Here is a 27077-nt window from a genome sequence, read left to right as displayed (position 1 = left end):
GCATGGGTTTACACTGCTTGCAGCACCAAAGTGAACCACCCCCAGCCACCTTAGCTGCAGAAACCACACAACTTTTGGCACTAGACAGAGCCACCACTTCCACTCATTGAATTAGCCCTGGATACCATTCTCTCTCCTGGTTTTGTGGGGTGGGAAGCAGCATCCTGTTACGGTTTGGTGGGTGGGTGCTTCATTTGACAGCCCCTGTATTTCACAGGGTAAAGGCCTGCTCAAGGTGATCCACTCCTGACGTGGAGCATGTGCCCACCCCATGCCCTGGGACTGCTGAAGCTCCCCTGGCAGTACAGTTATTTGACCAAATCTCTATCTCTGTTTCTCTCTTTTGAGTCAGGAAGGAAACAGAAAACTCCTAAGAAATTTACGGGGGAGCAGCCATCCATCTCGGGGACATTTGGACTGAAAGGTAATACAGGGGTGACTCTGGTCAGCTGTAGGGTTGTAGCTTCTCCCTGGGGTATTTCAGGGAAGCCCCTTCCCCAAGAGCTCTCCCTGTGGTGGAGATAGATGGCAGCCACCCAGAGCCTGGGGATATCACGCTGGAGGAGCTGGTGCCTTTTAACATAAGAGTGTCATAATGGGAATGAAAGGCAGCAGCAGAGCTGTCGCTGATAACAACCCTGTCTGCTCTGCTCGGGAGCTTGTCGCCGGGAAATGAGGGAAGAGAGGAGAGGATCCAGGTGTGTCCAGCTGTAACACAAGAATAACAAGCTGCTGACACAAGCAAGACATGAGAAACATCATCTCATCATCATCCCACCATCCTGGGATGTCACAGTATTTCCAATAGCGTCAAGAAGGATTTCTGCTGCGTAGAGACGCTGAGTGACGCATCCGTCCCTCAGACATCGTCTCCAGTGCTGGTCGCCCACATTCAAGAAAGTGAATTCAAGGGAGAAGAGGTGTGTTACCAGGATGTTTTCTGAGAGGAGCTCAGGAGTTGGCTGCTTCAGCCTGACAAAGCAAGGGCAAGTGGGACTGTGGTCGTGCTCCATAAGTACATGCGGCTGGGCTGGAAACGAGGGAGGAAACCTGGAGCATCCCTGGCACGAGAGTGGCTGGATTCGGACTGGCTATGAGATTCATTCAACCAGGGAAATAAAAAGCAGATTTCCAGGCACTGCAGGAGGCAGCACCTTCTAGTACAAGAGGCACTTGGCGGAGAGGCACTAATGGCTTTGAAGGAATTAAACACTTAGCAAAGAGCAGGCTGGATGTGGTCTCTGCGATTTCCTTTCCCCTGGCTCCTGGGAAGTCTGGGGTTGTTACCCTTAACTTCCCCACAGAGGCACTGCTATAGACTGAAACGTCTGCTGTGGGTTCCTTGAGAATAAGCCGGTCCCCCTGGTGACCTGCTGCCTCAAATAGAGAGTGAAGATGGGGCAGGCATTTGCCTTCATCCCCGGGGTTCAATGCAGCAGTTCACTGCCCAAAGGCAAGGGTGCCACCAGCTGTCCCAGCCAAAACCAGCACACCGTCGTGGGTTGCTGCCTCCATTCAGACCCTGGGTTTGCAAGAGCCACAACCCACAAATTCAAGGACATGTGGACCCTTGCAGGGCAGGCGTGGATTTGACCCTGGCACTCACTGTGTTGCCTCCAGCACCTTCTGTGGAAGTGGAGGCACAGGGCTGAACTCCACATGGATTTGGGGGAGGTGGACCCAGCGGAGAGCCCCCCTGCTCTCTTCGCCGGCCTTTCTAAAGCGTTGTTTGCAAGTTGTGTTTTCCGTAGTGTCGTTTGCAAGTTGTGTTTTCCATTTCTTATGTCAGCCCAGGAACTGCTGAGGGATTCGGTGCAGCAGAGGGGGATCGGGTAGCACTGCCGCTGCTGGCATGGCCTCAGCATGTGCTGAGCCTCCTCCTGCTCGCTTGGCCCTGCTCCGTGCAGGGAGGATACTTCTGTGGTTGGCAGTGACGCCTTTAGCAGTCTGAATGGGAAGCACACGCTTTGCCTGTGCAGCCATGCGGGGATGAGGCACGGGCAAGGTGGGAGGGTGGATGTGTTCAGGAGAAGCTGACTGAGAGCCTGGCGCTCTGCCTGCATGGAGAGCCCTGCCTTCAAGTTCCTCTCCGCTTTGCAGGCAGGCTTGCCGACAGTCACCAGCAACCCAGGGCAGCTGCTCCAGGTTTCCTCTTCCCCGTATGCCTGTTGCCCAGTCACCCCTCCTCTCCTTCTGTTCCTTCCTGACCCTTCCCAGCACCTGGCAGGACCAGGAGAGGCCTGTGTTCATTGTGACAATTGCATACGGATCCAGCCATGAAAGGTGCTGCGTGATCTGGTATCTGGTATCCCAAAGTCTGCCCAGTTTTCTAAGAGGGACCCTGGTCCCTTGGCGTAAGCAGTTAGACAGCCTTTCCGGTGTAGGAGCATTAGCAGGAGCATCACTTTTATATCCTGAATTTGCTGTTCCAATTCCCCCTTTCAGTTTCTTGCAAAATGCCCTTTTGCCTCCTCCTCAGCCTGTCTTTCCCACAGCCTGCCTTGCTAGAAGCATCCTACCCCACTTTGCCATGGTGTTTCCATAGTCCATAAACTGTCTGGGTTGGGGGAAATGATTCTGTTTATAAACCACCACAAGCTGCTATGATATTGCTTGTCATAATTATGGACCTGATCCTACACATACAGCCTTGGCAGACCTACAGCCAGCTCAGTGTCCCTGGGTTAGAGGTAGAGATTTCTTACATGCTAAATGCGAGTTGGTCTGAGGCTATTAAAGCAAGTCCTGAATGAAAATCTTCTGTCTACAGGTCTCGTCAAAGCAGAGGACAAGGCGAAAGCCCATCGAGCTAAGAAGCTGGAGGGGAACACCAACACAGAGGAGCTGAAAAAGAAACCTCCAGGAGCTGGTGTGAAGAAGGAAACGGCTGTGCATCTACCAGCAGGTGAGGCTGGCAGAGGCAAAGCACAGGCAGTAGCTCTGTGTGCAGCTTAGCTGCTTACTCTCTGCTCTGCTCCAAGCCTGCACGGTCCCCACCTTCACCTGCAGCTAGCAGTCCCCACACCACTCCTGGCCCAGCAGGCTGTTTGCTGGGTGAGTTTTCTGGCAGGTTTGCGAGGAGAAGCAGCACAAAATCAGAAGTAGGAGCATGCAGCTCCTGCCCTTTTGAGGTGTAGCACATATGGGGGAACAGCCGCTGCTCTCAAATAAAATATTGGTGCAGCCACAACTGACATCCTGAAGGGGGTACCTTACCTTCGCATCACTGCCAGGACAGATTGCTGCAAGTGTTGGGAGTTGATAGCCAAATCCTGGTCCCACCTGGCTTCACTGTGACCACAATTTGGGTTGGCATCTGGGATGATGGCACTTTTCTAACATCATCTCCATGAATGACACCAATGCCTAACTCTGGGCATGATTATGTCTTCCCCAAGCCTCTGAGGTGCAGCCTATACCCTAGCACAGGTTGCTGACTTTCCCTGGAAGCTCTGACAGCAGGAGGAATGCAGGATGTGCAAGATAAACACAGCTGCAATGCCTTGCTCTGCTTTCAAATTCAAATAACAGACTCTCTGATCTCACAGCCATGCAAAAGCTTCCAAATAAACAGGCTTGGTGGATTTTATTCAGACTGGGCTTTCCTTGCTGGAAGCCCAGCGCTGTTCTGCTGAGGACACGGCGTGAACTCTAGACCTGGGAGCAGGTTTTGGCCCCATGTATCTCTTAGTTCGGGTGTTTTTAAAGCCTGTCACAGCTATTCAAATAAACAGATGCCTGGAAGCTAGCACTCCTCTAGCTGCCTGGATGTCTGCCGGGAAGAGGATTGCCAGGGAAGCTTTCCAGGCACATGTCTGGGTAGAGCTGAGATGCTCACCTTTGTTTCACTCCCGCTAATTGTTTCATTTGGCAAGGGGCAGTTATTCCATGCAGGGCAAGATGAGGTGGCCGAGAGCATCATCATGTTTTAACTCCCAGTGCGCAGGATACCAGCAAGGTTGGAAAGATGAACCTCCTTTTCCCCATGAAATGCCAGCAGGTCAGGTAACTCCACATAAAGTGGCCCAGTGACCCAGTTGCTCAGACAGCTGCAGGAGCTGTGGGGCAGGAAGACCTGCATGGTTTGTGTCCAATTTTGGCTTGGCCCGTGCCTGGGAGAGTATTTCTCTGTTTTTTTAGCTTCAGGAACTTTCCCCACTTCAGTGCTTTTCAACGTAGCAAATCAAGGCTTATGACGGGGCTGTCCTCTGCCGAGCAGCCCAGGCATGTTGTGGTCTCTGCGGCTGGGCGTAACTCCTCTCTCCTCTCCCTCACCAGCAAACCCCGAGGACCAGTGGCAGCGGGAGATCAGCGAGAAGGGAGAAGTCGCCTGTCCAACCTGCAGTGTTATAACCAGGAAAACTATTGTGGGCCTCAAAAAGCACATGGATGTCTGCCAGAAAGTAAGGACTTGCTTTATTCAATCACGCATATGTGGATATTGGAGGGGAATGGATGTGTCCCTGTGCCATTCATAAATGTGTATTGGTGCTCCTAAAACCAGTTCTGGGCTGTGTTTGATAGAACACTTGCTAGTCATCTTCAGAGAGCTGGCATCAATTCAGAGGGATTTGGACACCTAATTCTCAGCAATTCTGAATCCCTTTGTGGTCTGGGCCCCTTGCCCTAGGGTCTCCAGCAGAGTCAGGTATTTCTAGTAGCTAAATGAATAGTTTTAAGGCTGGAGAGATTGTTGGGGTTGTCTCTAATCTGGCCTCCTCCAGAGTCCTAGCTGTGGGATTTCACTGTGTGCCATGCCTTGCATCAGGCCAGATAAATTGTGGTTGAATGAGAGCATGTCTCGGGGAGACACCGAGCTTGGATCTGCTCAGGCAGCCTGTCAAGACACAGGAGTTCAGTAATGGTGCAGTGAAAAATTGTCTCTCTGCCGCACTGCCATCCATCAGAGCACAGGATTACGTCTTCATCCGTCACCTGGCGCGGTGCAGAGCCATCACCACAGAAAGCCAACGTGGGATCGATGCCTCCTGCTTTGAAAATATGTGGCTCAGCTTTGATTCCACATTCATTTTCTATAAATGCCTCCTCAGCCTTTGCCTTGCTATTTATACAGCAGTGGGACGCTACTCTCCCTTTCAAACCCTGTACTACTTCGATGCCGGGCAGCATCCTGCCTCCTCTGAAGCCCTCCTGGATTCAGTGGAGTGGGGATCTTGGCCATCACTGCTCATATCTCCTGTGCTTTAGAGCATCTCCCAAGCCAGGCAGTCTCCACGTCAGCTGCACGGCCAGCCGGCCTGCTGAGCATGACTCCGCCAGAGCAGTCAGGCCTGTCTTTCCCGCTATGAATAGGCTAGTGAGTGTTCAGCCGAGGAATTGGGGCTCCAGCCCAAGGAGCAGGTGTTTTGTCACCCTTCCCTGGGAGACACGGTCCTTGCTGGGGCTGGCTGTGCTGCTCCAGGAGCTGGGGTGCTTTGTGGAATCCCTGCCAGAGCAGCCTGTGGCCTAGGGAGGACAGTCCCTGAGCTCTGTGTGTGTGACCACAGGTCCAGCTCTCAGCATTTCATCTCTGAGATGAAACTATGGCACGTCCTTTGTGAGGCCCAGCTGCTACAGGCACGTGGTATCCCCATCAGAAGTGACCCTGGAGTGCAGGCGCCCTCCCAGCTTGCTCTCTGCTTTAATGATTGAAGTATTTCTTAGCTGGACAATGGGAAAAGGATGTGCAGGCTCCCGAAACTCTTACAAAACAACGGAAATCGGTTTCTCCATTCGTTCCTTGTCACTAAGCAGTCTGCCCTGTTTCCTTTGGTTTTGGAAAGGAAATAAAGGATGGGGACAGTTGCAACATGCTGGGGCCTGAAGGAGACGAGGGCAGGTATATCATTCCAGCATCCCAGGTGGGAGGGCTTGTTAGAACATGGACATGGCATGTTCTTCAGTGTTGACAGGAGGACTAAACCCCTAATTGGCTGGCATTGACATCTGATGAGTCAAGGAGTTTTCAGCATCCACCTTGTTAGGCTCAAGCACTTGGGTCTGGAACAAGGTTAACCGATGGGAGCACAGGTATAAGTGAGTCATTCCCAGCTGGCTGCAGTGAGTTTATTCTTCATTTCCCCGGAGCTCCAGGATGAGGAGGGTTTTGCAGCTCTGTCTTCACTCCCTCTCCAGCTTCTAGTCCAGGCTTGATTGAAGGAGAAGTGTGAAGGTGGGGTATCAGCCAAGCAGGAGGAGCAGGAACAGCCATGGCTGTCCAGGCACTGGCTTCCCATCAAGACATCCCGTCTCTAGGTGCCCAGAGTGTTCACCTCCTAAGTCAATAAATTCTGGTACCTGCCCCAGCAAAAGTCATGATCTGCTTACTCACTTTTCAAGTTCCCCCTGTACATCGGTGTGTGCATTTAATGCATCTCCCCAGTCACTCAGGAGGCCAAGTCGGGTCAAACAGCAGAGCAGCATGAGGCGGGAAGTATTCTGCTGTGATCGTGTCCAGCAGCGTCTTAATTTCAAACAGCCCAGGCGCCCAGAAAGTGTATTGTACGCCAGCATCTGTGGTCATTAATAGAGCTGCAGAGCATAGTCTGCTAACATATTGGTAGATGAAAGCGTCTTCTCTTTCCTAACCCTTTAACAGGAAGACTAAGACACCAGGTCCAGATGTTTCCAGCCAGTGGGGCTTTAAATCTACATCCAAAATGGAATGTTTTCCAAAAATTGGGGCATGTGGGTTTGATAACAGTATCCAGGACAACAGAGAGAAAACTCTGAGCTGCAGACTGGGACTGCGATGGGGGACAGGGATGCTGCATTGCCTGCTGGGTCCCACCGCTGGGTACTGCTGCAGCAACAGCTACCTATGGGGCTTATTGACAAGCAGCAGCAGCCCTTGGAAAAATGAATGGTGGACTGTGGCCTCCTCGGTGACTTGACTTTAATTTCTTCAGCTGCAGGACGCCTTGAAGTGTCAGCACTGCAAAAAGCAGTTCAAGTCCAAAGCTGGGCTGAATTACCACACCATGGCTGAACACGTCAGCAAGGTAAGAGAGCTGGGCTGTTCTCATCTCACACCTCATTTCTCAATGCAGATGCAGATGATGAAGCAATCGGCAGTCTGCTTTTCTTTGTCTTTATAAAGGAGGGATTCACAACACGCCACCATCTTTGCAGTATTTCGCATGCTGTTCAGTCCAGACGGTGGCCTTCCCCCTTCCCTGCCAAGCAAAACTATTCCTTCCCAGGCAGCTAGTTAAGCTCACGTTGATCCTGGGGAGTAGAGTATAGGGCTGGAAAAATAAAACAGAATTTCAAGTACCAGAACAGGGTAAGAGTCGGTGAGTACAGTGAGGTGGATTTTGAGTGGCAAAGCTCTGCCTCCAAAACTGCCCACAAATCCGGGACTGATGGGTTCTGCCTTGCATGAATCTCAAAATCCAGTCTTTAGCTCTCCACAATTCATGTGAGAAGTAGCCACAAAATTTTTCATGAATAAAATCTGGCAGGCACCAATTTAGATGCTGTTCTTAAAAATCTGGTCATGTACATCTCCGAGATACCAGGGCAAGGCATAACCGCGTTTCTACATGTCCCGTGCTTACCAGTTGTGACTTGTCTTTTACCTGTGCATTAATCTCCTGCTCTTCAGTCTGGTTGGTGAATCCGTGCAGGAACTGCTCCTGGGTTTCTCAGCTGGCCCTTGGCGTGCAAACACAGGAAAGGCATGAGCAGATCTGGCACCTAATGGTGAAGGCATTGGCATGCAGTAAAACAGTGGGAGATCCAGCTCTTCTAATGAGAGGTTCCCCCCCAGCCAAGGAAGGGCAGCTCCTGCGAGGCAGAGGTTTACCACTCACTCCTGGCACAGAGGACATGAGTAAATGGTTGACTCTGTCGCTTCTGTTACTTCCTTATTTCCAGCCTGTTCCTGTGGAAACCGCTGGACTTGGTGAACAGGAAGAGCGGGAAAGGCTGAGGAAAGTGCTAAAGCAGATGGGAAAACTGAAATGCCCCAATGAGGTACGAGAACGATTCCTGTTTCTCGTTCTGTGAAAAGGTGGAAGGAGTGAGTCCTGGTGCAGAGGGGGACATGCACTCTCCAGGCATCCCTTGGCACGCGCTCGACTTTGCCACCTTAGCTCAGCCATCCCGGTCCCTGTCCTGCTGGCTCCGTGCGCTCCAGCGATAAGCCGTCCCGGCAGGAGGGCGGGCATAGGGCAGGTTGAGGAGCGCTGAAGGGCAGATTCTGCCTCCTGAGCTCAGGAGGGGGCACAACCGGCATTGTCCTGGGCGCAGCATAAAACTAAACCAAACCACATAAAAAAACGGTCGCAAGCTGGTGGCAGACAAGTCACGAACAGGTAACGGGGCGTGTGGCAGAGGTTTGTCCCCACAGATGCTTTACTCTCCACACAGGCAGTGCCTCCCCAACGCCTTTCCCTCCCGCTGCCCGCTGTGCATCTGTCCAGGGAGCTCTGTCGGTGTGTCGGGGCAGGTAGTGCCAGAAGCAGCCCCTGTCCCTCCGTGACACTGTTGTGCCTGTGCATGGCTCTTTGGGGGAGAGGGGCTGGCCGGCAATCCCCCATCGCTTGGAGGGGATGGGTTGATGGAGCTGCTCTGCGGAGGGGGCTCCTTGGGACGTGTTCCTCCCCGGAGCGATGGCAACCCAACTGTTTTGACATGGGCATGTGAAGCCCCAGCCCTCCTTAACCCTCCCCTTCTCCACATCTCTGTAGGGCTGCGTAGCCAACTTCTCCAGCCTGATGGGCTACCAGTACCACCAGAAGCGGTGTGGGAAGCAGCTCACTGAGGCTGACAAGCCTGTCTTCAGCTGTCCACACTGCGGCAAGAAGTACAAATCCAAGGCCGGCCATGACTACCATGTGCGGTCAGAACACACGGCCTCGGTGAGCCCCCCGGACGCCTCCGCAGCCCGAGGAGCGGGGCCATCCCCCCCTGGGGGTGACTGCAGAGCTACAGAGCCTGTGGGCAGGACAGAGCCGGGCAGGGCCGGGCCGGGCAAGGCAGGTGCAGACATCGGACCGATGTTGTTTTCTCCCTTGCATCACCACGCGCGTGTGTTGGACCATGCGGTGTTGGGGGGGAACGGGCTACAGCCCCCTCTGTCCCTCCAAAAAAGCAGGATGCTGCGTTTATGGGAGCAGAGCGGTCGGCAACATTCCCTTTCCCTGATGCCCACGGCGCTGCGCTCTAGCCCACCCTGCATCCATGCTCTGCAGGGGAAAAAAAAACAGAGCTCAGGCTGCTCCCTCTGCAGCAAGTGCCGGCTGCTTGCCAGTGCTGGGGTGGCAGGATCCGTCCCTGGGGAGCATCCTTTTCTGTTCTGTTGATCCCTACTGACAGTGCATCTGACGCCAATAACTCCCTAACTCTAATAAATGGAGACGTTTATACACGTGGGAACGCGAAAGGATGGCATCAGTCTAATGCACGGCTGGCTGCTGGGCTGAGGGAGGCGGGGGTGCTCCCCTTGTTCCCGTGCTCGGGTGCAGAGTCATGCTGGTGTCTCTGCAGCCCCCACCTGCACACAGCAGGTCTGCAAATGCACAGCCCAAACCCCAGCATCCCTGTCCTGGGGCCGGAGAGCTCTCTGCTTCACCCCTCATCATGCCCTTCCTGACTCTGGCTCTGTTGCAGCCTCCGGAGGAGCCAGAGGTGAAGCCGGAGCCCGGCCCCATAGAAGATTTTGAAAGGACCCCGAGTGGCCGCATCCGTCGGACGTCAGCCCAAGTAGCTGTCTTCCACCTTCAGGAGATAGCGGAGGACGAACTCGCCAAGGATTGGACCAAGCGGAGGATGAAGGACGACCTGGTGCCTGAAACGAAGCGGGTGAGAAGCCTTTATTTCTCCTTTTTTTGCATTAGCTGTACACTGAGATCCTGGGATGCTAGCATGGCCCCGGCTGGCTGAGGGCTCACGTGTCTCATTTTCTGTGCCTTAAATCAATTAGCTGTGATGGCAAATTTATTGCTAAAGCGTCCACCCAGCACGGGCTGAGCCCCAGTGGTCTGGAGGCTCCATACAAGCCTGGCAGCAGGCATCTTTGCCCTTTCCACTGCCAGGACCCAAATCTAAATGGAGCAAAAGGTGGTGCTTTGTGGGCAGTGGAGAGATCAGAGTCCAGCCCAGAGGATGTTGTGAAGGGAGGTCAGTTCTGGTCCGTGCTCAGCAGTGAAGTAGGGGCTGGCAGCCAAGAGGAGCACGTGAAGAGAGCAGAGGTCGCATCTGAAATGATCTCATTTGCACTGTTAGAGAGCAAAGATGCCTTAGGCAGAATTTCCTCCCTTCCATGTCTCTTCCTTAATTTCTGGGAGGTGCTTCCCCAGAGGTAAAGGGCCTGCAACATCGCTGGAGCAATGCTCCTGCGAGTGGAGGAAGCCAGAGTGCCGAGGCAGGGCTGAGCCCTGCAGTCTCCAGCAGCAATGCACGCATGGCCTGGTGCTGCACGATCTGCATGGTGAAAGTTGGTGCCCTAGCAGTCTTGAGCTTTGTGGAGGCATTGGAGTAACATGTGAAATCAAATGTCCCTCCTGGCTGTGGGAGGAGGTGATTCCTGGGAATGTCCCAAAGCTGAAATTCCCTCCAGGAACGCTCCTTCTGGACCATAAAAGGAATGAAACAGCAGTAAATCATAAAACTTTTCAGTGTAAAAGGGAAAAAAGAGAGGGAGTCGGAGCTTTTTTAATCCTGTGGTTGATACTTTTTGGCCAGCGCCAGGACTCAACACAGAGCTATCCTGCAAGTATCTGCACAAGTGGCAGCGTGTTTCCTGAGCAAGTAACTCTGCAGTTAGGTGCCAGGTCTTTACCTTGCTCTGAACAGTTGGGCATTTCTTGTCCAGTGCTCCAAAATTCACCCTGGGCAGGATATTGGGCACGTTGCAAAGATGGGAGTGAGAAGCAGAGGGCAGCAGGTTAAAGCTTTGCCGCAGGTGAAGAGCGTGGTGGTGCCTCTGTCCTGAGCACGCAGAACAGCCCAGGCCTGCCTCAAGCCAGGAAAACAGCCCAAGTCCCAGAGCCAGCCTGGAGAAGCGATGCAACTCACCCCAGGAAGATGAGTGGCACAACAGCAGAACTTCAGCTGAAATGCCTTCCCGCTGCCGCAGCCTGTCCTGTGCTGTCCTGGCACGTGTGTGTTCTCGGCAGAAGTGCCACCGTTGTCCTGCAGAGACCTGGAGGAGCTCAGCCAGACTCGGCTCCCAGTCTGCATGTGGTGGGCAGGTGAAAAACCAGCACAGAAACAAACCAGCATCTTCTTTACCTGCCTTGGCATCCTGGTGAGGCAGCTGGTGCAGAACAGGACACAGCCACAGAGCAGAGCTGGGGGTTTTAGGGCCAGAACAGGTTGCAAACTTTCTATTTCCTGATGCTTGGTGGTGGTGGTGGTGGTTTCCAGATGACTTCAGCTGCAATGCATTTATAACATAAAAAAAATCAAGCCTAAAGTAGCTGTTTCATTTCAAATACTGTGGGAGGAGAGGTGTGGTGCTCTCTTTTCCCCCTCCAGCCTCAGCACTTGCATTCCTCTCTTTCCTCCTTGAATTGCTCCCCTTACTCTTGACTTTGGGTATTTTCTGTTTGAATTGAGGGAGCAGCCAGGACTCCCAGGCCTGCACAAGGGGCCCATGTGGCAGCTGACATACAAAGGCCTTGTAAAGGTCTCGGCTGCTGGCATAATTGCTCCGTAAAATGCTGTTTGTGGTGGTGGGTTTCTTTATCAGACATTTCTTGTGTTCAGAGTCCAATTGTTTAAGTTTAATTGAGCCACATCGCGGTGCTAAAAAACAAAGAGTATTGCTGTGGGATTGGCGGAAGCAGGTTTGCATTGAAGATGAGCAAGGGGGGAGTTGGACCAGCTCCCAGGTGGCAAAACAAGGCTCTTGGCCTGGAGGATCAGGACCTCGGGCCCTGCACGGGCTGCTCTCCCCAGCTGTGCTGGCTGCGTGTCGCACAGATGGATTTCAGAGGAGGTCAGTGCAGTGGGCAAATACGTATGTAGCTGTGAGTGTGCCTGCGGGTACGTCTTGCAGTGACTGTCACGTTCCCTTGACAACACTCTAAAATATTATCTGTTGAGTCTATGACATTTTTCTTGACGAACGATGCTGGAAGGAAGTGGGAGGCAGGTTCTGCCCAGGGAGGCTGGTGGGAGCTTGCTGACTTCAGCACACTTTGTGCTGCTCTGCTGAGCAGCATCTTGCATCGCTCAGGACTGGTCTACGTTTACAAGTTGCTTCAGTTCAGGGTGTGGAAAAAAACCTCCCAGCTGCTAGCAACTCAAACACACCAGCAAGTGCCCAGTTTGACCCTGTTACAGCCCCCAAAATAGCCTTTCCCTCAGAACTGGCTTCAGCCTTGCTGGCAGGACAGCTTTGTGGCGGGTCCAGCCCCAGGCAGCGTGGGAGGCTCGGAGGAGTGGGCAGCATCCCCACGTCCCCATGCCACCGCCCCACCGAGCACGCGTGGTGGCCGTCCCTCAAAGGGAGCTGACAACCCAGAGCCACCGGAGCAGCAGAAAGACAAACGCCAGTTAATCATGACCAGGACAGTAGGACAAATGGTTCCCAGAAGAGGTGCCACACCATCGCTTCTTCTTCCCACGGGCCGTATCCAGCTAGTGGGAGTATGCTGCGGGGCCTGCAGGCCCCCTCACTGACTTGGACCTGGAGAGAGGTGGGATGTCAGGGATCGGCAAAAGATTTCAACTGCTCCTGCACCATCTCAGCAAGACCGGGGATTTCCAGGGTCCTGGAGGAATGGACGCTTCCCAGCTCCGGTCTGTAACCAGTGATGGCTGGATGCACCCACGCTTGCTGCAGCACAGGACCCACTCCATCCCCGAGCTCCCCGGTTATCCGCCACAGTCCCAGCAGTCAACGTTGATTTCAAGGGAGCTGATGGAGAAAGCCACCCCTTCTCTCCATCCCTTTTCCAGGCAGCAAAGCTTTTCCGCAGGGGAAGGCAAGCAGCTGCTTAGCAAGCCGATGGGATACTGGGGTTTGCAGACTCCCAGCAGGCACGGCCCCGCTGCAGCCCCTGCACCGTGGCCTGCCCTCGTGGCCGTGTGGCAGCTGGTCCCGGCCGGGGAGAGGGACGTTGGGTTTGGATCCCGTTGGTGGCCCGCGGTGGGATGCGTTTGCCTTTCCCCGGGAGAATGGATTCTTTCGCACCAAAGCAATGGCATTAGAATAAACGATTGCTGCTCGATCCCAGGCCCTGCGCTGCCTTCATTCTGCACTAACCAAATCCAGCATTTCTAAATATACACTGGAGTCTTATTTTCTCGCTCCGATCTTTATTTGCCTCTGGATAAGCTGAAACAGATGGGGTGTTTCACAACGGCCGCTTGCTGGGGATGTCAGATGGGGAAGGGCACACCCCTGCTGCTTTTCTGGGAAAAATCCCTTTTCCAGAAGCTCCATGAAGATGCTGCTGCTCCTCCGACCCTTCTCTGGCCTTTGCTGGGGCCATCTCCTGCCCATAAGCAGTCTCGGGGCTGCCGCAGAAGGAGCAAGAGGCCGGCAGGTTCCCAGCTCAGTGGCACAGGCAGGCAGCGGTGGGCTCTGGGATCTGGTGAGGGATGATGCCCTTACCCCTTTTGGAGGCTGGACTGAGAGAAACAGCCTCCTCGAGCGGAGGGAAGAGGCATCTAAGAGGCGAGAGGGGAGAAGACATGGTGGAAATCCCACAGTTGCATGGTGTGATGCTTTCCCTGTAGAGCTTGAGGTGGGCTTGCTTGTTTCAAGGTGCTTTGTGCCGGAGGTGGTGGTGGGCTTCTGCAGCCCAGGCAGCTGCCATGCCACACAGGAGGGATGCAGAGCTCCTCCATGGAGTGCAAGGGCATCCCGTTTGGCTTCCCATGGCTCGGGGTCTGGGTGTTGCTGCAGGGCTGGGGGCAGCCATGGAGGCTGCACATCCCCGTGGATGGGGGTGCTGGGGATCCGGAGTGAAGGGCTGCTGTAGGCCAGTCATAAAGCTAAATGGGAAAAGTCATTCTCCAGGCTTGAGTTTTTAAGAAAACCCCATCCTGGAACCAGGATAAATTCCAGAGCACAAGAGCCTGGCTCGGGTTTGTCCCCCAAAACAATGGCCTTGCAATCCGGGTGGGAGCCGGGCTGAGCCCTGCGGACTCATGTCACTGGTGGGCCAAACCGGATCCCACCTCCGGCTGCGGACCCAGAGCTTGGCGGGGCCAAGTCCATCCTTCCTCCCCTTGCTCAGCAGTGCCAGCGTGATGTGACCCAGCCGCCCGGAGCCATGTATGGGACCCGGCTGCTGGCCAGCACCCCTGGGTGTGTTTTGGCTTCGCCTCCCGGACGGCATCAGCCATGGTGTCTGCGGGGCAATGGGAGAGCCGTGCCTCACGCTGGGGACCTCGGTAAGGCTTCCAGGGGAGCTTGTTGGCCAGGGCTGAGGCAGCCTGCATGGTTCTCATTTACTGCGATATATTTTGGGGAAGGGGAGAGCTGTCTAGGGAGCGGAGAGGATTGAAATATGAAAGTTTAATTAAATAAAACCGTCAGTCAAAGAAAACAAGCCTTCCCACCCCAGCATCCTTCGACTGTTCAGAAGAGATGGGCTGCGGCCAAATCCAGTTGTAGTCGTTTAATGATTTGGCCATGAAGATTTTCACTTACAGGCTGTTTGAGGAAAATAAATGGAAAAAAAAAAAATATTCCATGCCTGGGGCTCCCTCTTAATAGAGACATAAAGATGACTTTGACATTCCCAGAACCGCAGTGCCCCAGGAAGACATGGGATTTGCATGTTATTGTGCAGGGCTGTTGGAGGAGAGCGGGGAGGGATTTTTTCTCTGGAGTGGGAAGCCGGAGCAGCAGAGTCCGCCTCTCTGAACATCCCCCCTCATCTCCTCCCTGGGGACGCGTGGAGGGAGAGGTTGTTGCTGGGGCTGTGTGCGGTTACCGTTAATGTTTGCTCATTCATGGGATTGATTGGTTTTTAATTAAGGAGGCCGTTTGGCATCCCAGCTCTCAGTATCAATGACAAAAAGGGACTCCTGTGTTCTTCCCCGGAGGTGGCATTGCCTTCCCCGGGCAGGGGACCAAGCAGTTGGTAGATGCACCATCCCAGAGCTTCAAAGAGTTCTGCTGGCATCTCCCCCAGCTGTGAAGCACGACAGAATAGCAGCATGCTGGGGCTCGGGGGATTTTTCCACATCCGTCCTTACCAGTGTTCATAGCGTTTTGCAAGACCCTTTGCCCCTGCCCCTCGCACGGAGCCCAGCTCTCCCCTTCTCCTTTGCGCGTGCCCCGCCACGTGCCAAGGTGGGGGCTGCGAGGACTTGTGGATCGCTTAAATTTGAGTGGAAACAAGCAGTTGGAGCCTGAGCCCTCCACATCCCGAGCCATCCACATCCCAAGCTCTCAGTGGGAGCTCCCCTTTGCAGGGAGGTTTGGGAGCAGCCTGTTCTGGGGAACTGGGCAAAGGTAAATTCACAGCTTTATCAGCACGTTCAGGGAAAATCACAGCTGGAAAAGAAATCCAGCCAGCTGCCTCCCTGCCATGTCAGAACCATGAGCCTTGGGTCCTAAGGGCACGTTTCAAAAACAGAGCCTGGGTTTACACCTCTCTGCAAGCACTGTTTGGCTGTGCATCCTCCCCGGCCAGCACGGATGCATGGATGCAGCCGTGCCCCACGCTTGGAGATGCCCACGGAGAGCAGCACGTGCTTGGGTACCCGTGCCTGTACAGTGCCACGTGCGAGCTCACCCAGCCTCGCTCCGACTCAGGGCAAGTTTGGGGCTTGGGACCCAAGCAACATCAGTCCTAGCAGAGCTGGCTGGGTTGGGATGGGAGTTGTGGTCGTGCAGCAGGCAGGCAGGCAGCTCAGATTGCAGGCAGAGCAGCCCCATGTCCCCTGCGGACCTTGGCACAATGGCAGGCAGAGACCAGCCCCGCAGGTAGGGCCAGGAGCGGCGGGTCCGGAGATGGAGATGCCACAGCTGCGTTTGCTTGTGCTGAACATGCAGAAATGGAGTTGGGAAGGCCGGCCCGCTATGCTCAACCTCAAAGTCGCTAATAAAGCGGTAATTAAAAGCACTTGGAAGGAGCAGGCCTGCCAGAAGGAGAGGCAGAGACACAAGAGCCTTTCATTGTTTAACGGGTTGTGCCCATTCATCGGTGGAAGGCAGCCATGGAGGCTCTTGGCGTCCATCCCCTTTGCCCAGCGTGCAGGGTTGTTTATTCTCCTGGTTATGAAATGCGGCAGAAGGGCCGCACCAACATGATGCACCGAAAACACCAGGTCCAGGCCTGGGCCCGCAACAGGGCACAAACCCGGGAGCGGGAGCAGGAGCCTCTCCTCTCCATTTTGCCAGCACTGCCTGGAGGTGGCTGCAGTGCCAGGGGCTCCGGCACTGCTCCTCGCCCGCAGCCACCCGCCAGCCTGGCTGCTGCCTCGCCGATGGCACCGCAGCGGGCAGAGCCACCCCACTGCTGTGCGGTGCCGGTGGGTGGGAGATGACATCTCTGGGGGAAGCCTCCCTGCTAGTTTTCAGCTCCAATTCACTTCTCCTGGTGGGGGGAAAGACCCATGTGAAGAGCGAGGACTCCACCAAGGACCGGACTGGTGTGTGCCGCTCTGCTAATCGTCTTCTATTGTTTGCAGCTCAATTACACCCGACCGGGGCTTCCAAAGCTCAATCCAAGGCTGCTGGAAAACTGGAAGAACGAAGTGAAGGAGAAGGGCCGCATCAACTGTCCCAACAACGTAAGAACGTCTCTGTTCTTCTCCGGGCTGGCTGGTCTCAGTCTGCAGGAGGAAGGGGAGAGTTTTGGGGGCAGAAAGCCACCAAAGCCAGGTTCTTTTTGGGCCCAGGACAAAGCTAGCAGTGATGCTCAGACCCTCGTTTCACCCCTCTCCCTGGGGTTGCTGCCATGCCTGGTTGAAGCATGTCCAACCTTTGGGACCACCGGGCTTGGGGACCGGAGCACCCTCTCCCCAGGTGCCCTTGAGCTGACAGTTCAGCACTGCCCAGTTCGGGCTCTGGAGCTGCCTTTGGGAAGCTCCCGAGGTCCGGACGGGGCAAAGGCTGCGCGCTTTGTGCTCGAGAGCCTTTTTATGCAGAGAACCTGCTTTTCCCAGAGCAAAGCTGGAGCTGGTTTTAAGCCATTCTTTTTAAAGCCCTGTGACAGGCAAAGACCTCGGGGACATGGTGCGTGTGCTTCATCTTGCTGTAAAATGCAGCCTTGGCCTGAGCTGGCGGGGAGGTGAACTCCACCCTCGTGCTGGGGCCGTTGATTTATCATCTGAAACAAAGCCTTGCTAATGGGAGTTTTGAACGAGGCTGTTACCACAAGGCCGGGGGAGACACGCTGGCTAATTAATGTCATACACAGGCACTTTGAAAAGACGTTGCTCAGAAACTGGTCATGCTGCTGCCCGGGTGATTTCTCTTCTCCGTTAAGCGTCTGCTGTGGCTCCAAGAACTCCTGTAGCCCAGCAGGACCTCCCGACTGCTCACAAATGTACGTTTTCCATGGAGACATTTAGGGGAGACATTTTTCAGCCTGTTGCAGAGGGATGTGGCCACATGACTCCCATTAGCGTTAATAGGAAACGTGTGACCAGAGCCCTCCGCGTCTCGCAGAGCATTAACCTCACGCTGCTTAGCCTGGACCGGTGGCCTTGCTGGCACAGCGGGCTCCTGGCCCCGGCACAGATGAAGGCACAGAGTCGAGGGGGGATCGTGGCAAACCCTGCTTTGTTTCTTCCCGCAGTGCTGTGAAGCCATTTACTCCAGCGTCTCGGGGCTGAAAGCTCACCTGGCCAACTGCAACAAGGTAGGTCCCTCCTTTTACAGCCTCGGCTCAGAGGTGGGGTTGGGTTTTGGTTTTTTCTCCCTCCTGGCTTGTTTGGAAGCAACAGGCCAAGGGACGACAGCACAGGTTAAAGGATCGTGGCTGCTGGGCGGGCTGGCCGAGCAATGCCCCTGCCCATTGAATTGTCACCACTCAGCCCGTTGTCACACCATCCTGGTCCGGCCGCTCTCTCTCAGCACTGTCCTCCTGGGCAGGATCAAACCCACAGGCACAGGCAGATGAAGGCAGAGAGGCTCGAGCTGAGCAGATGATGATGGAGGGGATTTAGCTACCACCCCAGCCTTGGAGGAGAGGTCTTGCAAAGTAAATGTCTCACCCAAGAGCCCAGACCTCTAACACACCAAGTGCCTCAGAGTCGGAGCAGCGGGAGCAAGCCTGCCTGCCTCGCATCCTCCTGCCTCGGCATCCCCGTCCTGCAGCCCGTGCCCAGCTTGGTTCCTGCAGCCCCTGAGTTGTTCATGAGCCCTCGGCTACCCAGCGTGGCCAGCACCTCACATGCAGCCATGCATCAACCACAGCAGCTCAGAGCCAGGGAGCTGCGTTTTGGAAGCTGAACATTTCCCAAGGCAGGTGGGAATTGGGAGTCTTTCTCCATTGATTTGGGCAGCCCTGCAGCCCCTCTGGAAGCCCAGCAGCTTCCCCAGCTGGAGGGACGCTGGTGCGGTGCCTCCTGGGGATGGAGCTGAGGCTGGAAGAGACGGCCGGTCTGTGCAGAGAGCAGTGCCCTCTCGCTCGATAGAGCAGCAGCAGTGCTGCCGGCTGCAGTGAGCTCTGGTGGCCCGCAGCTGCCACAGGGGAGGGATGGGGAGCTCAGCGTAGGTCCCTCAAATTGGAACCGAGTAAGAGCTGGTAAAGCTTTATACCCTGAAACGTTTCCAGCTGCAGCTTCCATTGAATGGAGCTTCCAGGAGGCAGCTCCAATACATACCCCGTGGTTATTAAAAACACAAACTCCCGCGCTCCTCCAACACTAGCTGGAACATCAACCCTTAATGAGATCATTTAGAAAATGGGCTGCAGAGATCGGGCAGAAGAAGCTGTATTTATGCAGGATGAAAGTGCAAACACAGGAGACTAGGGCAGTTCCTTTGCTAGGAAAGGAGCAGCAAACGGTCTCTGAGAGAAAATGGAGCCATTTTCTGTCTGGTTCTGTGCACAGAAAGCAGCCAGGTGTTTGCACGAGCATTTTCTTTAACCGCAGAGCTTCACCCTCCAGGTCTGGTGAGTCCGGCGTGTTGGGTGTTGGGGGTCAGCACTGGGAGAGTTTGCTGCTTTGTGTCTCCCACATGCTGCCGTCAGCGGGACTCTCACCCTTACAGAGGATTTAGTTTTGCAATGGATACATGCGCCACCAAATCTGGAGTAAATCGCAGCCCTTCCTGAGCTGGCCTGTGATTTCTTCTGTAAAATCCTGCAGAATTGGTTGAAGTACATCAAGCCTTACCAAGAGAGGAGGTTGCTCCCAGGCAACACCCCATCCTCAGTCGGGACTGATGCACCAAGGTGATTTTTGCATGAGTATTTCTGAAGCCAGCCTGCAGCGAGCCAGGCCTACCTGTGTCCTGCCTGTCTCTGAAATGAAAGACCTGTCTAACTCCAGATTTACAGCACAGAGTCAGCTATGGAGAAATTCCCAGGGAGCATATATATCGCCTGGAGGGGCCCATCCATAAACCCCTCGTCAATAGAGAGCACATTATCTCTCCTGTGCCGTGAACTACGGCAGAGCCAGGAGATCAGTCATCCCCACAAGGGCTCTAATGACAGAAATCCAGCAGTCGCTGTGTCTCTTTGACAGCATAAAAGGAAAATTAGGTGAGTCTGTTGGACATAAATTAGATGGTGGTTCAATCCCAGGAGATCACAAATCTGCTGACAGTGAGGAAATGGGGCGGTTGGCCCCGTCAGCCTCCTGCACACCCAGGGACACACACGGCGTCGGTGCTAACAGCCAGTGTTGGGGATGCACAGGCAGCAAAATCTGCCACTCGCTGCCCTCCGAGTATCTAGGACCCGGCACTTAGAGGCCTGGCACCGATGCCATGACAGCCGCTACCACCAACGCTGCAGCGGCACAACCGGCACGGGCTGAAATTGAGAGCAGAAGATGTGGTTGTGAGCTCCCAGACCGAGGGCTGGCCAAGATCTAGTGGTTTAGAAATGAGCATTTATTTTCTGTTGCTTTGAGGTTCAAACATCAACCTCCCTTCAAGGGGTGGGGGGAGCAGGGCCAGGGGGGGAGCCACTCTTCCAGGGCATTTTTGGCTCTGCTTGGGGCTGCAGGAGGATGCTCTGTCTTGCAGGGGGACCATTCGGTGGGCAAGTACCGCTGCCTCCTGTGCCAGAAGGAGTTCAGCTCTGAGAGCGGAGTCAAGTACCACATCATCAAGGCTCATTCGGAGGTAAGGAAATGACTGGGGCTGGTCCGGGCTGGTCCCTGCTCCAACGCACCCATCCTCGGGCTGCCCCGGTCCATCCATACGTGTCTGCCAAGAGCAGAGCACAGCAGCTCACAGCAGCAGCAGCAGTGCTGTGACATTCTGGGGGGGACCTCCCTGTCCCCCTTTGGGTCCCCGACACCCCCAGGCTGGTTGCAGCTGCTCAGCACCAGCCAGCTTGTTCTCGGGGAAGTGATGCCAGCGGGACGTGGGGTGGTCCAGGCTGGGGCAGGCGAGGCATGGGCTGTGCGTGCCGGTGCCTGGCCCCAGGATGGTCACTAACCCCCGTGTCACCCTGCGGACACAGAACTGGTTCCGAACCTCCGCAGAGGCCAGCCGGAAAAAGAAAAGCAGGGAACAGCTTTCTTCCAGCAAAGAGGAGAAAAAGAAAAGCACAAGCGGGAAGAAAAGGGGGAGGAAACCCAAGGAGAGGCCTCCCGAAATGTCCCCGAAGGGCAGAGAAAGCGTGGCAGCAAAGACTAATCACAAGAAAACCCTCGAGCACTGGGAAGGCTCCCGAGGCAGCCCCGACGGGGACGAGCGTGTCCCCAAGCCCCCAAGCCAGCGGAAGGGGGGAGCCAGTAAGATGCCCGAGAAATGAGCAGCTCAGAGACTCGTCTCCGAGGATTTGTTTACAGCCCAGGGTAACAGGGTGGGGGTCTCTCCCGGTTTTCTGTCCCCCTCATCCCACCTCCCCCCCCACCCTCCACTCACCCCCTTTTTACAAAAAAAAAAAAAAGAAAAAAAAAAGAGACAGAAAATACCAATTAACCACTTTAAACAAGTCACGGACCTTGTTTCACACTGGAAAACAAAGAGGATCAAGGAAGCTGGACCGTTCTCCACCCCCTGCCCATGTACATACCCCCCTGCCTGACGGGACCCTGCTGCCTTCCCCCTCCTCCCATGACTTCCCTTTTTACTCCCTGCACCAAACTGGTGACGCTTGAGCGAAAGAAAAGTGCAATAGCAGCAGGGTCCCCTTGGACGGGGTCTCTCTGCGGCTGTGTGCCGGGGCAGGGGGCTGCCCGTGGCGGTGCTGCCTGCCCATCCGGGCAGCCTCCGGTGGGCTCCAGCCTCCCGGTGCAGGCAGCGCCTGCATCCCTGCTCCCAGGATGATGTTTCCAAAGATGTTCGACCCATGCAAGTGGCCGGGCAGGGGCAGAGGGACAGCAGGGTCTGGCAGTGGATACTGGGGGGGTCCTGGTCACTCTCACCCTGCAGCCTCGGGCCGAGAGGGGATGTGTTTTGGCAGGGACCAGCTCGGTGCAGGGGTTTGACTCGGCAGCATGAAGCACAGGCAGAGGAACGAGCCGGGAGCGTGGCGGGGGTCCGGCAGAGCATCGTCCCGAGACGGCAGGGCTGGCTGTGGCGGCGAGATGGGGTGCGGGAGGTGTGAACACCCCTGGAAGTCGATGGGAGAGGGGGGTTGTTGGAGGACTGGTCAGGTTGAAGGGTTTAACCGAAAGTTGCGGGAATGCTGCGAGCACCGTGGAGCATCGCAGTGAGACCACGGAGGGGGGTGCAATGGGGGGAGCTGCGCCCTGGTGCTCAAGTTGTCTTTGCGAGCGTAGCCGGACTCGGAGTGCTGCAGCGGCAATGGCAACGCCGCGATGGCAGCGCCGGTGTCAGGGTGAGCCGGCAGCCGTTGAGCTGCCCGACCGGCGTGGGGGGGGCACGTCCAGCTAGAGGAAAAGGTGATTCAGTGTCCCCATCGTGCCCCATCCCAAAGGTGCCGATTGCCCAGGAAGGAGGAATGGGATTTCGGTCACCCAGCTGCAGCCGTGGGAGGTGTGTAACAGGGACGGGGGGCAGCATCAAGTGACAATCATGGGTCCTGCTTTCGGGCATGTTGCAGTCGCCTTGTCCCTCCAGGCTGGGACCCACCGTGGGGTGAGTCTCGGCTCCCCCGAGATGCATCCAAGCCCCCGACCATCTTCCTCGGGGACAGGGAATCCCCACACAGCGCGCTGTCCCTTGCTGGTTCTCTTTCCCCGGGCTTTTCTTTGCGTCCGTACTAATATCGTCGTAACACCTCGCTCCGGCCTGGAGGGAACCATCCCCGGACCGGGATGTGTCTGTCTCCAGACAAAAACCAGGCTACCTCGGTCCTTGGGAAACGGGCACGTTTTCTCTCGGTAACAGAACAGAAAACCTTAATTTGATTTTTTTCCCCTGTGCAGAGCTGGGAAGGTGGCGTCGGGGGGAGGAGAGCTTCTGCTTTTACTTTGGTCAATTAAAAACTCAACCCTCCGTTTCCTTCACTGCTCTTCACCGCCCACTGGAGGCTCAGTATCGCTTCCCTGCTCCGAGGAGCCGCTCAGTAATAATTAACGTCCTTCTCCACTGGCAGGTTATTAGAGCCACGGAGGGAGGGAGAGGATGGTAGTGTCTGAAGCCAGGGCAGCTTCTCGGGGGAGCCAGTGCTCCTGCTCCGACCGCGGCTCCCGGCAGCTGGATGCCACCATCTGCATCTCCCAGCACGCTCAGCCGCAAACTGGGCACGTGCCTGCGGGCGAGGGAACCCGCCTGAGCGCTGCTGGTTGCGCCGGCCTTCGAAGCAATTAGCGGAAAAGCTTAATTAGTCACTGCGGCTCAGCCTGTTCGCCACTTGCGCTTCATCCAGTCTTTGTTTTGATGGGTCACCGGTACAAATCCTGCCTCCCCGGGGAAGGGAGGAGAGCCTCAGGAGCCATAGGGCCCACGCTCTCAGAGCCGTCTCGGTCTCTGTCACGACGGGGATGTGGGGACACTGTCCTGGGTGACGTTTTGCTGTGCTGAGCCCGAGGGACAGCCGTGGCTGTCCGCAGAGCCCCGTGCTCGCTCGCCCGAAGCAATAACTGCTGGAAGGGATGGCGAGGAGGGACCCCCGCACCTGAGGAAGGTGCTCGGGGGGCACGCCGTGGATGTTGGGGGGGGGTAGGCAGCAGCAGGGGCCCCGGCACAGAGTTTGGCACTGAAATCTCCGCAAAGGGGCAGAGGGAGCCACTGGATCCCAAAATCTTGTCCCACCATGGGGCAAAGCCCCCCGGCAAAGCTTCATGCCCTGGCCTGGGGAGGGGGGACTCAGGTGGCCCAGGCTGCTGGCTTGGATGTTCACCTTATAATCCCCACCGCCTCCCCTTGGGCATAGCACAGGGCTCAATTCTCATTAACATGCAATTAATTGGCTTCTCATTGATTAAATTAACAGACAGTCCTGTGGTCTGTGCTGAGGGTGAGGCCCAGTGCAGGAGCTCGGATGGGAGCTGCTCAGGGCAGGGGAAGGGCTGGCTTGGGGGGGTCGTTGTGGGGTCCGGCTCGAAACCCATCCTGCTGCTTCAGTAACGAGAGTGTCTGCAAACGAGCGTCCTGGGAGGAGCGAGGGGCAGGAGCGGGGACAGCCGCGGTGGCCTCTCAGGGGTGACACCGTCCCGGAGGGGACCCCGGGGACGGTCTGGGGGGTCTCGGGGCAGGCGATGGGCTCGGGGCAGTGGGGACGGCGGTCCCGGTGCTGGGGCTGTCCCCTGTCACCCTCAGAGCTGGGAGACGCTCCTCACAGCCCCCTGCAAAAGCAGCGCCTTGGTCAAATGGAAATTTTTATGAGCAAGTGAAATCTTCAGGGTTTTTTTTTTTCCCCTTAAAAGGTATTTTGCCCCCAGTAGTCATGACTCAAGAGGAATATGTTCTCCCACCGCCGCCTTCTCCATAAGACGTCCTTTAGTCTCCTGCTTGTCCAGGGAAGGCTCCGGAGCGATACAGGGAATACTGGCAGCTGCCTGCTCCGTGGCACGAGAGCTGGCAGGGACAAGCCGCGGTGGCACCGACGGAGCCCGGCGGGTCGTGCCCGGCAGGTCGTGCCCGTTGGGGTGCTCCCAGCCAGGCAGCAGCCGAAGGGAGAAACTCACCTTAATCCGGAGGGGTGGGTGGCAGCTGCGGGGTGAGACGGGGGAACGAGCGCGTCCTCTCCCCTTCCGTCCCCTCACCCGCGGGGGTTTGGAGACCCTCGGGTCCAGCAGCGGGGAATAACCTACAGTTAATGTAAAGCCCCGTGAAGGGGAGAGGGGTGCTGGGGAGCGGCGGCATGGTGGTACCCCCGCGGTCCTGACCCGCTTCCCCTAGGTGCTCGGGGGGTCGTTCACGGTAAGTAAATTGGGAGTGCGGGGGCTCAGGGCGCGGTGGGGGCTGCGTGGCAGCTCCTCGGGCTGCGTCCCCGAGTGGCACCGGCCTCTGCAGCACCCTGGGGACCCCGACACCGTGGCCCCACGGCTCCCTCGCCTCCACTGCTGCAGAGACCCACCGTCCCGTCGCCCACATCCCCGAGGAAAGGGCTAAAACTCCGCGGGGTGGGGGGCGGGTGGGCTGCGACCCCCCAGGAAAACCCCACGGAGCCGTCCTTGAAAGCTTCGATCGCGGGGGGCTGCCGCGGGCAGGGAACCCTCGGCACCGACGTGGCACACCGGCGAGTTCGGCTGTGCCACACCGGCACGGCCGCCTGCCCCGGGGCAAGGAGCGAGGGTCTGAGTCCGGCCACGGTGGAGCTGCCCCGGCCTGGAGCATCGCTCGCACCCGTGAACATTGGGAGCATTTTGTTCTTTTCTTTCTCTCCTCGTGACACCCATCCCACGGCATATCCGAATGTTTCTCGTCGATGCCAGTTATTAGTGCATAAGTGTATTTTGGGGAAAAAAAGAAAATGGAAAAAAAAAAAAAAGAATTTTCAATTTATCACTTGTAACCATATATATAAATATATAAATATATATATTAAAAAGTGTTTATTTGCAAAAAATAAAATTGTTTTAACAGTAAACTATCTTATAATAAACTCCCGATTTGTGACGATCTGTTCTTTTGTTAATCATTGACAAATCCTCAGTTGGAGAGTACTGTAACAGCAGCTCTTAACAGCCGCACCGCCGAGCACCGCGGAGGGGTAACTCGATGTACTGTATGTATTAAAAACAGCTGTATCGAATAAATGTTTATTGATTTTTTTTATTATTACTATTATCATCATTATTTTGCAGTTCGGTGGGAGGGTTTGACGCAGGATCGGCCGGGTTTGTCCTTCCTCCGTGGGCGGCTGGTGGTGGCTGAGGAAAACTGCTGGGGAGACCTGGCTTCGTGCCGGGGATGGAGCCCGTCGTCTTCATCCCAGCGGTGCCTCCAAAACCGGGGCAGGGTAGCCGGGGCGAGGACCAGTGATGCTTCCCACACCAGCGCTGGGCACGGCCAGCAATCCCCAGTGCCAGGAGGATCCCCGCTGCCCACAGCCCGGTGCCCAGCTGCCCCCACTCGTACGGCAAAAATCCCCCTCCCAAAGCTTCCCCCAATCCGCCCGTCCTCCCATTCAGCAGCACCCAGCATCTCCCAGCCCCAAGGGCCGCATCCAGCATAGGACCTCTCATCCCCGGGGAGCTCTGTGGGACCCGGGGCACCCCCCGGCCACCCCAGCGTGGGAATAAATCCTCTTCCGCTTCCTAATGTCTTTTTTGGCACCGAACCCAAAGAAGCGCCAGATTTAGGCCGATCTCCTCGTTGCTGACCATTAACCCTGCCTTTCCCGACGGACGGTCTCGGCTCCCCAAGGGCGTGACAGGGACCGTGGGGAGCAGCACTTGCCCCGGCACCCCCCCAAACACGTGGCACCACAAACCTCAGCCCCGGGGGACCCCGGGTGCGAGAAGGGAGCACGATGCCGAGTAAAACCAGGTCCCCCCCAGTGCCCCATGGGGCCGGGGTCCTCCCAGCGCCCAGGGACCATTTCAGAGTGCGGGGCCACCCAAATCCCCGCTGCTCCCGGCTCTGCTGGCAGCTGTGGGGTGGTGGTGGGGGTGCTGTGTGTTGTGCCCCTCAGCTGCTTGGGCATGGGTGTTCCTGCTCAGCTGCCCCACAGCACCCACCTGTGCCCACAGCACCACTCAGAGCCCCACAGCACCCACCCGCACCCTACAGCACCCACCCAGGCCCAAAGCACACACCCGTGCCCACACTACCCACTTGCATCCCACAGCACCCACCCATGCCCACACCACCCACCTGCACCCCACAGCACCCACCTATGCCCTAAGCACCCACCTGCACCCCACAGCACCCACCCAGGCCCAAAGCACCCACCCGTGCCCACAGCACCACTTGGAGCCCCCCAGCACCCACCTGCACCCCACAGTGCCCACACCACCGACCTGCACCCTACAGCACCCCCACAGGCCCAAAGCACCCACCCGTGCCCACACCATTCACCTGCACCCCACAGCACCCCCCCATGCTGACAGCACCCCCCTATGCCCACAGCACCCACCCGTGCCCTAAGCACCCACCAGTGCCCCCACCACCCACCTGCACCCCACAGCACCCCCCCATGCTGACAGCACCCCCCCATGCCCACAGCCCCCACCTGCATCCCACAGCACCCACCCGTGCCCACACCACCCACCTGCACTCCATAGCACCCACCAGTGCCCTAAGCACCCACCCGTGCCCCCACCACCCACCTGCACCCCACAGCACCCCCCCATGCTGACAGCACCCCCCCATGCCCACAACACCCACCTGCACCCCGCAGCACTCACCCATGCCCTAAGCACCCACCTGCACCCCACAGCACCCACCCATGCCCAAAGCACCCACCCGTGCCCCCACCACCCACCTGCACCCCACAGCATCCCCCCATCCTGACAGCACCCCCCCATCCCCACAGCCCCCACCCACACCCCGCAGCCCCCATCAACACCCCACCCCCACCCAAACCACTCACCTCCCCCCCCAGCACCCCCCTACCTCCCCCAAAACCCTTCCTCCCCCCCAAAAAAACCTCCCCCCCCCCCCCCGATCCCCG

The 27077-nt window shown here is 56.4% G+C and overlaps 1 protein-coding gene and 1 long non-coding RNA gene across 10 annotated transcripts in view; one reads left to right on the top strand and one right to left on the bottom strand.

Moving 5' to 3' along the window:
* The window catches only part of ZNF512B (zinc finger protein 512B), a 36333-nt gene extending 11099 nt beyond the window's left edge, over nucleotides 1–25234 (top strand). For 2 of the 9 annotated variants that reach the window (XM_069802798.1, XM_069802806.1), the window contains 11 exons: nucleotides 347–424; nucleotides 2771–2905; nucleotides 4279–4403; nucleotides 6909–7001; nucleotides 7879–7977; nucleotides 8694–8981; nucleotides 9616–9807; nucleotides 16606–16707; nucleotides 17718–17780; nucleotides 20123–20221; nucleotides 20565–25234. In XM_069802798.1, the coding sequence (XP_069658899.1) occupies nucleotides 347–424; nucleotides 2771–2905; nucleotides 4279–4403; nucleotides 6909–7001; nucleotides 7879–7977; nucleotides 8694–8981; nucleotides 9616–9807; nucleotides 16606–16707; nucleotides 17718–17780; nucleotides 20123–20221; nucleotides 20565–20858 (1568 nt within the window). In that variant the 3' untranslated portion in view covers nucleotides 20859–25234. Of the gene's footprint in view, nucleotides 1–346; nucleotides 425–2770; nucleotides 2906–4278; nucleotides 4404–6908; nucleotides 7002–7878; nucleotides 7978–8693; nucleotides 8982–9615; nucleotides 9808–10689; nucleotides 13256–16605; nucleotides 16708–17717; nucleotides 17781–20122; nucleotides 20222–20564 lie in introns of those variants that run through there. The other 7 variants (XM_069802804.1, XM_069802795.1, XM_069802819.1 and 4 more) reach the window with 7 other exon arrangements.
* Nucleotides 25210–26468, bottom strand: LOC138689169 (uncharacterized). Its single transcript, XR_011328021.1, has 2 exons — nucleotides 26357–26468; nucleotides 25210–26142 (listed from the first exon to the last, which is right to left on the bottom strand). It is a non-coding gene; the product is annotated as an uncharacterized lncRNA (long non-coding RNA).
* Between the last annotated feature and the right edge of the window lie 609 nt (nucleotides 26469–27077).

The sequence above is a fragment of the Haliaeetus albicilla genome, chromosome 2 (genome assembly GCF_947461875.1).
Source record: "Haliaeetus albicilla chromosome 2, bHalAlb1.1, whole genome shotgun sequence".
Lineage (NCBI taxonomy): Eukaryota > Metazoa > Chordata > Aves > Accipitriformes > Accipitridae > Haliaeetus > Haliaeetus albicilla.
This window is presented reverse-complemented; position numbering and strand designations above follow the sequence as displayed.